The sequence below is a fragment of the Carcharodon carcharias genome, chromosome 8 (assembly GCF_017639515.1).
Source record: "Carcharodon carcharias isolate sCarCar2 chromosome 8, sCarCar2.pri, whole genome shotgun sequence".
NCBI lineage: Eukaryota > Metazoa > Chordata > Chondrichthyes > Lamniformes > Lamnidae > Carcharodon > Carcharodon carcharias.
The window spans coordinates 19,329,919-19,343,160 of record NC_054474.1 but is presented as its reverse complement, the minus strand read 5'-3'; the positions used below and the strand labels follow the sequence as shown (position 1 = coordinate 19,343,160).

The 13,242-nt window shown below is 42.0% G+C and overlaps 1 protein-coding gene and 1 long non-coding RNA gene across 2 annotated transcripts in view; both read left to right on the top strand.

Moving 5' to 3' along the window:
- Positions 1-10,231, top strand: part of LOC121281412 — a 72,805-nt gene extending 62,574 nt beyond the window's left edge. Inside the window, exons 16-17 of the mRNA XM_041194356.1 lie at positions 8,853-8,988; positions 10,108-10,231. Of these exons, the coding sequence (XP_041050290.1) occupies positions 8,853-8,988; positions 10,108-10,231 (260 nt within the window). The remainder of the gene's footprint in view (positions 1-8,852; positions 8,989-10,107) is intronic.
- Positions 10,232-11,024: 793 nt separating this feature from the next.
- On the top strand, positions 11,025-12,540 carry LOC121280689. The gene is made up of 2 exons (XR_005943688.1): positions 11,025-11,068; positions 12,045-12,540. It is a non-coding gene; the product is annotated as an uncharacterized LOC121280689 (long non-coding RNA).
- The last annotated feature ends 702 nt before the right edge of the window (positions 12,541-13,242 follow it).

The following is a 13,242-nucleotide window of genomic DNA, read 5'->3' as shown; positions in this document are numbered from 1 at the left end:
TTCTCTTTGTAGGCAAACATTATATACCTAACACATGTACATATGTACAACTCAGGTGGTTAAAGAATAAATCTCTGAGGTGTTTTCCTTGTTGGGCTAGAGCAGTGTAGCTCTACCGCTTCAGGTTCTTCCATTGGATCAACATGATCAGGAACTGCAAGACCAGATATACCTCTAGAAAGTGGCAGTTCAGGGTTTGACAACTGTACGGGGACACCGGACATGTCTATCCTAGGTCCATCTGTCACCTCAGAGATTGATGGTTCAGCATAAATCACTGGCGGAATAGCTGGTTGTTGGAATGCCTCTCTATTCCTAAGATGGTCCACATGTTTTTGAACAATTCGGTTTTCCAGTTTCTCCTGGAAGGACAAAGGGCCAGCTTCGGAGACAATTGTACCAGGAGCTCAACAAGTCCACTTTCAAAATTCCTCACCAAAGCTGCGTCTCCTACAATAAATCTTCAAACTTTTCTATGAATATTGTGATTCAGTTTGTGTCCGACGCTATGATGAAATGTCATCCATGTAGGACTGGTGGAATTTCTTCACTCCGAATACCACTGATAAGCCTTCCTTTTCTAGCTGGGGATAGGGTTCTGGAGACATAGCCAATTGCCTTTCTGATCTATTTTTTTGTTTTTTTGTTTGCCGCAGAGTTTTGGCTTGTCCTTCATTTTGATTTCACAGTGAGCCAAATTTCTCTCTGATGAAATCTTAACTTGGTTCAGTTCGGTAGTTGGGCTACCCATGGTTTAATTATCCAATCGCATCTCAGAATGTTCTAGGGCTTTTCCTTCTAATGCCTTTCTTGCTTCATTCAGCTGATTCTTCAGCTGTTCAATCTCTTTCTTGCATCTCTTGGCTTTTTCCTGGAACATTGAACACTGTTGAGTCTTCTCTGCCAACTGTTTCTTCAGTTTGTTCAGAACAGCACTGAATTCATTTTGTTTCTCTTACTGATTTTCCAGAGGAACCAGCTCTGACCTGTGGAACCCTTGCAGCATATGAAGGTCCTTCAATTCTCCTAACTCGTCCCAAAATACACCGTCGTATTTCCTTAGGAGTTCAGGAACTCTTCCCATTCCCAAATGAGATATTTCAGACCAGCCAAGCTCGATGTACTGCAACCAGTCTCGTCCCAGAAGTCTAGATCCCACACCTGTCACTATTATCACTGGAAGCTGGACTGTCTGTTGCCTAAAATACACTGGTACTGTGGCAATGCCCTTTACTTCTATAGGCTCTCCAGTGTATGTCTTCAATTTGGCGGTTGCCTGCTCTAGACTCAGTGGCTGGGTACCTTCTTTGAGGTATTTGAATGTGTGTGCTTTCCCACCCCCTGTGGCTGAGGCTCCCGTGTCTACCTTCAATACAAGTGGCTTCCTATTAACCTGAATTGTGACAGTAATAGGTTCGGTTTTTATCACTGTGACATTGTACAGGGACTAGATGTTGGTATCAGCAGCTTCAGATTCTGTTGTATTTTTCAGTTCAATCATATTGGTTTGCTGCTTCACGGGCTGTTTCGACTTCGCCCTGCATTGCCTTACTACATGGCCTTTTTTATGGCATTAGTGGCATTCTGTCCTCTTGAATGAGCAGCTGTCCAGTACGTGGTCACCCCCACGTATAATACAAATGAACTTTGGAGTCACTGTTGAAGTGTTTCTACCAGCGGACCTTGTCTCCCACTTCGCTGCTGTGTCTCTGGTTTTCACACTACACCCGGCGGTAGGTTCCCGCCCCACATGAAGAACAAGGCCATGTTGTACTTGTAAATCCTGCGAGTCTCTCACAGGACACTCCATAGCTAGCGCTGTTTCCAGGGCGCGCTTCAAATCAATGTTGAACTCCACAAACTGATCAGTCCCGCAGCATATCATTGAGTGTGTCTCCGAGGTTGCAGTGCTCAATTCAACTGCTAATTCAGGAATTAACCTTAAACCTCTGCATTATTATGGATGGCTACAGCTGGAAATGCATTTTAACAAAGTCAACCAATTCATCAAACGACTTTGAATTTAGGAATGCTCAGGCATCAGACTGTGAGTGGGATGGTATGTCTTGTTACCATATACACTCAGAAGAATTTCTGCTTTTCCTCTGTGGTGATTTTGTTTGCCACAAAATTAAAACCAAGGCGCTCCACGTATTGGCTCCAATCTTCCATGTTTGCCTCATAAGGATCAATTCTGCTGAAGAGTGGCATGACTGCTGAGTAGTATTTCCTTTTTTCTTAAGGTTTGATGTACTCATGTTAATCAGGCGAGGAGCATCATCGGAGTTATTTTACCCACGTCGCCAAATGTAATGACTTGACGTATCAAGACAGGTTTCAAGCAGGAACAGTTCCCTTTATTGCAGAGAGCATTTCGGATGCCACAAACTTGCACCAAGTCCTCGACCAGAAAGCTCCGCCCACCAGATTACCCGCGCTTCGGGCTCATTGGTAGGAGTCTCCAAGAATGATCACGTGACCCTGGCAGACAGTAAGAGAGGCTATATCCACAATTACTACACTTTCGTAAGCTTAGACCCTAGAATGCTGTGGATTATGGACTACTCAACAATTGTAATTAAGAATCACACTTTTTCTAACACCATCCAGGAGTAAAATGATGGGGAGCACAGCATATCAGTGCAAAAGATAAGGCTGAAGCATTTGCTACAATCTTCAATGGGAAGTGCTGATTGGATGATCCATCTTGGCCTCCACTGGAGGTCCCCAACATCACAGATGCCATTCTTCAGCCAATTCGATTCACTCCAAATGATATCAAGAAACAGCTGGAGGCACTGGATACTGCAAAGGCTATGTGCCCTGACAATATTCTGGCAATAGTACTGAAGACATGTACTCCAGAACTTGCTGTGCCCCTAGCCAAGCTGTTCCAGTACAGCTACAAAACTGGTATCTGCCCGCCTATATGGAAAATTGCCCAGGTATGTCCTGTACACAAAAAGCAGGACAAATCCAACCTGTCAAATTATTACCCCATCAGTCTACTTTTGATCATCAATAAAGTAATGGAAGGGGCCACCAACCATGCTGTCAAGCGGCACTTGCTAAGCAGGAACCTGCTCACTGACACTCAGTTTGGGTTCCGCCAGGGGAACTCAGCTCCTGATCTCATTACAGCCTTGGTTCAAACATGGACAAAATAGCTGAACTCCTGAGGTGAGGTGAGATCGATTGCCCTTGACATCAAGGCCACATTTGACCAAGTGTGGCTAAAAGGAGCCCTAGCAAAACGGGGGTCAATGGGAATCGGGGGAAAACTCTCTGCTGGTTGGAGTCATGCCTAGTCATTACCACCACTGAATACCCCACTATCAACATTTTGGGGGATATCATTGACCAGGAAGTGAACTGGACTAGCCATATAAATTCTGTGGCTACAAGAGCAGGTCAGAGACTAGGAATCCTGCGATGAGTAACTAACCTCCTGACTCCCCAAACCTGTCCTCCATCTACAAAGCACAAGTCAGGAGTGTGATGGAATACTCTCCACTTGCCTGGATGAGTGAAGCTCCCACAAGAAGCTTGACACCATCCAGAACAAAGCAGCTCACTTGTAGGGGGTGGTGGTGAGTGTCAGCTTCACCTCTGACTTTTGAGCAGTCCGAATTGCTCCCACTTCCTGGGTTCTAGACCTTGGACTTATTTGGGGGTTGTGACAAAGTGCAGCAGACAACTGGTTTTGGTGCAAGAAAAAAAAACTGGGTTTATTGAAGTCACAAGTGAACATATAACATTAGGATTACACTGAGATTATACAGACCTACAAAGTACACTTAGTTAAGAATGGGGAACACACGGCATAACGAGGGAAAATCACTCTACTAATCCCCTTACCCTTGTCCCACCCCCAAAACCTAACTAAATTGAACTAGGAGAGGTCAGGGATCATGCTCACCAACCAGGGTTCCTTGACAGTTTGAAATCCAGCCAGGTAAGCCAGTTGCAGTTTTGGGGTACGCTCTTTGTGTCCTCTGGGGCCTGCCGTCCCCATGTGGCCCTGGTCTGTGTAATCTGTGAAGGTTCTTCAGTTGGGTGGAGGGTGCGGTCGTGGGTGGTCAATCTTCATGGAGGGCTGCAGTTGCAGCCCCGTTGTCTTCAGTTGAGCCTGCCACCCTGTGCCCCTCACCATGGTGTTGCCTGCGGGCCTGCAAACCTCCAGATCTCCTTCCTCTACTTGTCTCAACTACCTCTCCCTGCTTAAACTCTGCTTCAACTGCTCTAAAACTGCTCACCCTCCTTCATAACTGATGCCCCAGATATACTGTTTTTTCGAATTTCTTATCTGAAACCAAATCAAGGTTAGTTCTTTGTCTGATTTGGGCTTCTTCAGCTGATTGTTGTCTCGTTGTTTTTAACCGGCTCGCATGATGTTTATTATTGTCTTCCTGTCCACGTAACTAGTCTTGAACTGAAAGCCATTGTATATGTGGAATATTGATGGGTTTGCATAATTGCATTGATTGCTGCCTTCCTGCATTAGTAGTTAGTAGCGATTATTTATGCAAGATTTTGATGGGCTTTAGTTTCACGTAAGATGAAGTCTTTCTCTGGGTTGATTGTTTTAAAGGGAAGAATGCGTATTCTGTCTCCTCTCGTTGTCTGGCTTCAGGCAACAATCCACACTGCACTCAACAAGCCCAGGCATGTCCAGTCCCAGGCCTTCATGGACCTAGCCTCCTGTCTGCAGGGTTCTACACTTAACTTAGCAGTTGGGTCCTCTGCCATAAAAGCCCAAAAGTCATATCCTTGTTGATGATATGAAAAATGTGGGAATTCTGAGAACCTTTCACACTTGATTGGCACTACATCCACAAACATGCACCCCCTCCACCACCGACGCAAGTAGCAGCAGTGTGTACCATCTACAAGATGCGCTGCAGAAATTCACCAAAACTCCTTAGACAGCACCTTCCAAACCCATAACCACTAGAAGGATAAGGGCAGCAGATAGATGGGAACACCACTACCTGGAAGTTCCCCTCTAAGTTACTCATCATCCTAACTTGGAAATATATCACCATTCCTTCACTGTTGCTGGGTCAAAATTCTGGAACTCTGTCCCTAACAGCACTGTGGGTGTACCTACCTTCAATTCCCCTAGCCCAACAGGCAAAACCTCCACTAAATCTTTCCCCACTCCAGCCCTGAACTTGTAGCTTTCTCTCATTTCTCTCCAATCTGCCCTCATGCTCTCTCTGAGGTCACTTTACCCATGAGACCCGCCTCCTGTTCCCTCAACCCATTCCCTAGTCCCATTGAACTGCTGACCACCCAACCTCCCCCCGACCCCATGTTAGCTGATCCTGTTAACGCTTCACTTTATTCAACTAACTGCCTCTCTCCTTCAAAACTGCCATCATCACCTCTCTCTTCAAATAATTAAGAAGGCAGCTCACCACCACCTTCTCAAGGGCAACTAGGGATGGGCAATAAATGCTGGCCCAGCCAGCGAAGCCCATCCCGTGAATGAATAAAAAAAAATCAAAGGATAAAACAATTGCTGGTGAGACTAGTCACAGTTACTCAACCAAAGACCTGTTGAGATTTGTTCATTGACAGCAGTTGGAACTCCAGTCTGGGAATTGATCAGGAAGCTTCTACAATGTAGTTTAATATTATTTTACATTGTGATTTGATTCCATCATTTGGATTTTTCTTATGTCTGGCAATGTAGCATATTCTAATCTTCATTTCAGGAGTACGTTCAAACTATAAATCTTAAGAAAGCACATCACACAATAACAGCCTGTGTCAGAACTAAAGTTTAAATCTCACCTATAGTTTGCTGTGCATCTCATTTAACACTTTTATAATAATTGCATTTTTAGCCTTTAAAATTCCCCTCCCAAAAAGCATTCATACATTTTCTGAGATATAATCCAACATTGAGATGGATCCAATGCAGATCACTGGTAGTCTAGTGTTAAACTTACTTGTGACCCAAACCATTGCAATATCTTGCATTCGCAATGGAGCAGTTTTTGTAGAAATACCTGACATAGCATCTTGAAAATCAAATTAAATCAATGAGGTAAATATTTATTTCCAATGGATAACAAGACCCTAGTGCCAGAGGCAAGTGGCTTTGTTGAATATGCAACTATAAAGGAAAGAAAAGGCAGTAAGTAGCTGAATCATATTATTTGGCTCTTTCTGTCTAGGTATTATTATCACTGAAACTATCAGATTTTATTGAATTAATATTTTGCTTCTAATTTAATTCTCTGGCTAGGAAGCTCTTCAGGTATGCAAGGATATAAGTTTGGGATATTTTAACAATCTTTCCTTAACATATATCATATTATCAGTTTCTACATAAAAGCAGATCACACTCAGATCAACCTCACCACCATCTCTCTCGATTCCTCCTTTATCTCTATATTGTCAGACATCCAGTACTAGATGAGCATAAATCCTCCAATTAAATATTAGGAGGGCCAAAAACATTGTCTTTGGTCACCACCACAAACTCTGCTTCCTAGCCACCAACTCAACCCCTCTCCCTGGTAACTATCTAAAACTGAACCTGACTGTTCGCAGCCTTGGTGTCATATCTGACCCTGAAATAAGCTTCCAACCATGTATCTGCACAATCACAAAGATCATCTATTAACATCTCTGTAATATTGTCTGACTGCCTCCTTGCCTCAGTTTATTTGCTGCTGAAACCCTCATCCATACCTTTGACTATTTCATTGCACTCCTGACTAGTCTCTCACATTTTACTCTTTGTAAACTTAAGCTCATCCAAAACTCACTGCCTATCTTGCTCTGAGTCCTGTTCACCCAGCAGCCCTTGCTTGCTGACACACATTTGGTCCTAGTTAATGACTTTAAAACATTCATCTTTGTTTTCAAATCCCTCCTTATCTCTGTAATCTCCTGCAACCCCATAACCCTCTGAGCTATCTGCACTCTCTAACTCTGGCCTCTTGAGCATCCTTGATTTTACTCAGTCCTCCAGTGTCTGCAGCTGCCATTGCTCTAAGCTCTGAAATTCTCTCCCTAATGCTCTCCACCTTTCTGTCACACTTTTCATTTGTGAGACACTTCTGAGAGCCTACCTCTTTAACTAAGCTTCTGTTCATCTGCCCAATATCTTCTTATATGACTGTTATGGCACAGCGGATGGTAAATACTGAGCTGTTCAAATCCCAGAGGGAAACTTGAAACAGCTGCCACAACTGTTTTGCAATTTGTATTTCATTTCGAGGAGTGTGCCTTGGATTCAGTAGTAATAAGTCCACTGAGTCTTAGAGGTTTTTTACAAAACTAAATTAAACATTTATTAATGGAAGATAAAATTTTAAGCATGTACATAGGCCCACAAATTACTACTATGATAACTCCTAAATCTCCTAATTAATCTAGCTCCCAGTTATACCGCCATTAAGGCAAAACAAATAAATTTCAAGAGACCAAAGCAAAACCCACAATACCTTGGGCAGTGATATTCACAATGTGTTTTCTTAGCCTTGGTTCCTGTAGACAGCAACTTGATGCACAGATCTAGAGGCTTTTCACATTCATTAGATCTTAGAATTCCTTCCCCTTACACATAACCTCCTCCCCTTTATACATGTTTTCCCCTTTTTAATGTAAATCCCATTGTCCCAATATGTCTTTGCAACTTTACTTTTCTCATTATATAAATCTTTCATAGTGCTTATATTATCAGTAACCTTTGGGAAAAATAAACACACTGTTTGGCTTAACTTCTTATGGCTAGTTGTAACACCTCATCATCTCTTTGAAATTCAAACTACTCTGGTTTATCTAAAAATGCAAGTGTTCCTCACAGCTCACATTCTAAAACTTCAGCCATATTTACATATTTAGCATTTCAAACCTAACTTCCCTTTTGATAACTCAAAAGCCCCAGACCAGCTGCCTCCAATTCAATTAAATCCCCCCACCACACACAACACACCCAAACAGAGAAACTAATCCAAGCCCCACTATTAACCTACCTTTACAATAAATCACAATAATATTATGAAAATTATTATACTTTCATGGCAGTGACGCAATCTAGGATTTTGTTTTATTCTGCCACTGTGAGGTACCTTGGGAAGTTTAGTTACTTTAAATATCCTAGATAAATACAAGTTAACCTGCTTGTTCAAATAGATATTTTTGATGCTGTTTCATCATTAGGCTTCAAGCCCAATATAGAAACCTATTTATTCAGCCATTGTAATCATTCTGTATGTCACAAGTTTGCAATGGCAATGTCAGTTTAGAAATAATATAAATCTCTAAAACAAAGTGAAGAAGTAGCAACAAGTCCGGGTATCAGGATCACACTTGGCTTTGAGACTCCACATGGTTTGCGCAGCTTCCCAACACTAAATATCCAGGTTCATACATTGGGCAGGATTTAATGGGTGGCAGGGTTTCCTGCCCTGCCAACTGAAGTGTCGATGGGGAATGCATCCCCGCCAATGCTGGCTGCCCCTCTGCTATTTAATTCTCCATGGAGCATTAATTGGCTGGAGGCGAGACTTCTGCCCCTCGCTCGGGAAGAGGTCACCTCTCAGTGAGCTGCCCACCAATCTAATTGTGGTTGGCAATGTGGTTGACTGTTAACTGCTCTCAAAGGCAATAAGGATGGGCAGTAAATGCTGACCTTGCCAGTGACGCCCACATCCTATGAGAGAATTTTACAAGAACATGAGCGATTAATTGATGGTTTTCTCATTAATGCTTTTGAAACCTTGAATGTTGTGTTCATTCAAAGTAATTTTACAAGCAATTAACTTCTTGTTTTGGGAAATGCTGATCTATATACGGATGCAAATGCTCTATTTCTATATTATTCTCTGCAGGCGCAGAAGGAGAAGCTATTCACTATGGATCGGTCGTTTTTCAGAAAAAAGCACCAGGTAGTGAAGTCAAACATTGCAATTTTTTTGTGTTTTTCGTCATTTTTGTATTCTTCAAGACTAGGAATGTTGGTGTTGGGTAATAACGCTCACTACATTTAGGCACCCCCTGTCATCATCAGGTACTCCTCCCCTGAAGTTCCTCATAATCTTCCCCAGCAAAGTGCCCATCACCAACCTCGGAAATTCACACACTGATGCACCAGTGTGCCATCTTTCTATTCACTGCGCACATACATCGTGTGTATTCCCAGAGTGAAATTGTCAATTAATATTGAATTAAAGAAAATTTTGTGCTGTAGATCCATTCTTGCATTGAGACTGCAGAACTATAAACAACAAATAATAAGTTACTTCAATAGCCAGACATAGTATGGCACTGACTATGATACTGGGCATTTAGTTTATTTATTTAAGCACGGGATATTGGGATTGCTGGCTGGGTCAGCATTTATTGCCCATCCCTAATTACCCGTGAGAAGGTGACGGTGGGCCGTCGCCTTAAACAGCTGCAGTCATGTGGTCTAGGTACGCCCACACTGCTCTTAGGGAATTGAAACTGAAAGTTAAGAATCCAAATCTAATGGTATCTTGTGAAGCAGAATCCAATAAGCTTCATAATTTGCAGGTGAGCATGAGGGAATTGAGTTTATTAATATCCTTCATAGAAATTCACCCACCTTATGTTTTAAATGGGGACTCGAATCTACACTTTATGGTTAACTGCTTTCTGAAGTGTACAGTGGCTACGAAAAGAATGTCTACTGCCCTCTTAGGGTAACTTCAGACTAGCCACGCCCTCAGAACAAACATATAGGGCAGAATTTTGCCCTTGGTGGGTGGGCTCGGCGGGGGTGGGGTGGGGTCAGTCGGGAAACCAATCACCACCCCCGATCGGGGCCGGACTGCAGTTTCACGCTGGCGGGCCAATTAAGGCCAATTGAAACGTGAGCGGTAGCGCTCAGCGATGCCTGTGTGGGGGGCGCTGAGGAGTGCAAGTGGGGTGAGCACGAACTTCATGCATGAGCGCTTGAAAATCTCCCTGAGGCACAGAGCTGCCTCAGGGAGAGGAAGAGTTTATTTTAAAAAAAAAATAAAGATTTGAAAAATGTAATAAAACATGTCCCCTCATGTGATTTTGTCACACGAGCAGGGACAGGTTATTAATTAAATTTAGTTCATTTTTATTTGCTTTTAGGAATATGATCCCAGTCGTAGACGAGGTTTCCAAAAAAAATGCTAAGGTCGCTTGCCCTTTTTGCTTGCCTGCCAACTGTAACATTGGACAAGCAGAAAAACATTTAAGTTCATTGATTGTTTAATGGCCTTTACAGGCCTTTTAGTTGTTAGTGCGCGTGCTGACGACTCTGGCGTGACCACACGTTGACAGCGGCACGTTCGGCCGACGCCAACACGCATCATTTCACACTTGAGCGGGTGACACGCATGCCCACCCGCCAAGCCAAAAACGATGCCCATAAAATTTTGTACGGTGCCATAACGCCCCTATGACCAATGCATTCTCCTACATGGTTAATGAAGCATGGCAACTATGGCAACATTGCAAATTTTATTAATGTAAGTTGGTAATGTCTTTCCAATTGGCATTTTTCTGAAAAAAAAAATGACATGATAGATAATTAAGCATTTTATTATAGCTATTTTTGAAGTAAGTTTTGACATTATTAGCAACAGCTGCCTTAGTAACATTCAGTGACCCCACCTCCACCGCCTTCTGAGGCAGAGAGTTCCAAAGTTGCACAACCCTCTGAGCAGCTCCTGCTTCCTCCAGCTTCATCTGCCTGCCATTTAATATGAAGAGCACCCATTTTCAAAAGCACCTGAGTGACCCAGCAAGGCTGATTCAATCTCCTAACAATCACAGAAAGAGCTTTGTTTATTTATGATGTTCCCTGTGGCTCACTGTGTAAATGCAGTGCTTAATGTCAACCAGTGTCACACAAAGGACAAATGGGTTCACTGCCAATCAACGTCTTGCTGACCTATTGACTATACAAGAGAAATGCATTAATTTGGGGATGTTCATATTTTTAAGCTTTATGTTAGCCCAACCTATCAATATTATCCTTTAATTGTGATGTTTGCAATTATAAACAGGGGTCAGACGTATGCAACATGATAAACGCTCTTCAGCTATTGTAAGTACATTGATTCCTATTGGTTAAATCATGTGCCCTACAACATTAATATCTGCAACAAATTTGTAAAATTGTCTGATGTAAATAAGTCACATTATTATAATTATTATTATGCAAGATAGAGCTCATGGTTTTGGGGGTAATATGTTACCATTGAAAGCAGATTGCTTAACCAATGGGGAACAGGGAGTTGGGATAGATGGGTAATTTTCAGCTTGGCAATCTGTAACTAGTGTAAGAGTGATGGAGGATAAAAGTAGGAAGTTTTTAGGGTCATGAGGACTTGAAACGTCAACTCCTTTCTTCTCCGCCGATGCTGCCAGACTTGCTGAGTTTTTCCAGGTAATTCTGTTTTTGTTTAGGAAGTTTTGCTACGACTGTGTAAGGCATTGGTGAGAGCACACCTAGAGCACTGTGTACAATTTTGATCTTTGTATTCAAGGAGGAATATATTGGATTGGAGGCAGATCAGAAAATGTTCATTAGGTTGATCCCACAGATGAAGGGATTATCTTATGAGGAAAGGTTGAGTAGGTTGGGACCATATTCATTGGAATTTAGAAGAATGACAAGTGATCTTGTTGAAACATAGGAATCTGAGGGGGTTTATCAGGATAGCTGCTAAGTGGATGTTTCCCCTCGAGGGATATTCTAGATCTAGGTGGCGTTGTTTCAGAATAAAGAGTTACGCATTCATGATGGACTTGAGGAGGAATTTCTTCTCTCAGAAGCTCATTAATCTTTGGAATTTTCTAGAAAGCTGTGGAAGTTGGGTCATTTAATATATTACAGGCTGCAAAAAACAGATTTTTAATCTATAGGAGAGTTTAGGGTTATGCATCTGGAAAGTGGAGTTAAAGCTACGATCAGACCAGCCATGGTTTTACTTAGTGGTGCAGCAGGCTTGATGGGCTGAATGGCCTACTCCTGTTCCTATTTCTTATGCCTTTACAAATGGTTAATTTCTCTCTTGCAGAGCCTGAAGAAAAAAAAATCATCTGTTATCTATGCACAAGTAGCACAAGCAAAATAAAGATGAGCTTCATGGGAGAGACAGGATGAACTTGGAGCTGAATGCATGGAATATAACATTTCTGGAAATTGATATTTTTACCTGAGAACAGATGAAGAGTTTTCTTCTCATGTATCTGTTCTGATTTAATATAATTATTGCATCGCTCTTTTCGAAGATAAATCATGAATGATAATTTGCAATATAAATGATTCTCTTAATAATGTTTCAACAATCCTTTCACAGATTCTGTAGACGCTATGTTAAAAATAAGCAGCAATGATCGTTCAGCTATGCAGTGCATTGCGTAAGATTGAGTTTTTCTGCCTTCTGTTGGCTCATTTAATTAATTCACTCAACGATACACCTACCATTTCTATTATCCATGGTTATCAGAGTAAGTTCCATCTTATGCTGATGTTTTTCATCCTCTCCCCATTAAATACTCCAAGCTAAATTCTTCCAAGCTCTGTGCTATAAATTGTGTATATATTTGATAATGCTACATATCCTTTACAGAAGAAACAAATGGCATAAACTGACCAGCACACATACTTAGAATACGGGGAATTTTGTCTGCTGGGGTCTGGTTCACATCTATGATTGGTAAAGATTGATAAAATTGATGCACATTACATGGTGTGCAGTGGGGTCACTGTTTTATCCCTTCACATTATACTGGAGTTGATTATAACTCCATGATTAAACTATTCCCCAAGTGGAGCTGCATTGTTGCAACTCCAGTCTAATGTGAGGTAACAGCACAGTGCCTCATGATTTATCTAAACGTCATTGTCTTAATTCTCTCCAGACCCACCGTAGGTAAAAATGGGACAATGAGACGTTCATAAATTATAATTCCATGAATGTGGTGTGAAATTCTTGCTGGTTGTAAAGACCTTTCCCGATGTTGCTTGGGCTTTAAAATATACAGGACCTGAAATTCCTGGTGGCTCAGACCCTGATCGAAGTGCAAGGGTCAGGATTTCCAATTTTAGTGTGGGCCAGTGTTGTCCCGGCCCATTGTTTTTTTGTGGGGCAATGGTGGTGTAGCGGTAATGTCATTAGTTTAATCCAGAGGCCCAGGCTAATACTGTGGGGATGCAGGTTCAAATCCCACCACAGCAGCTGGTGGAATTTGAATTCAATTAATAACCCTGGA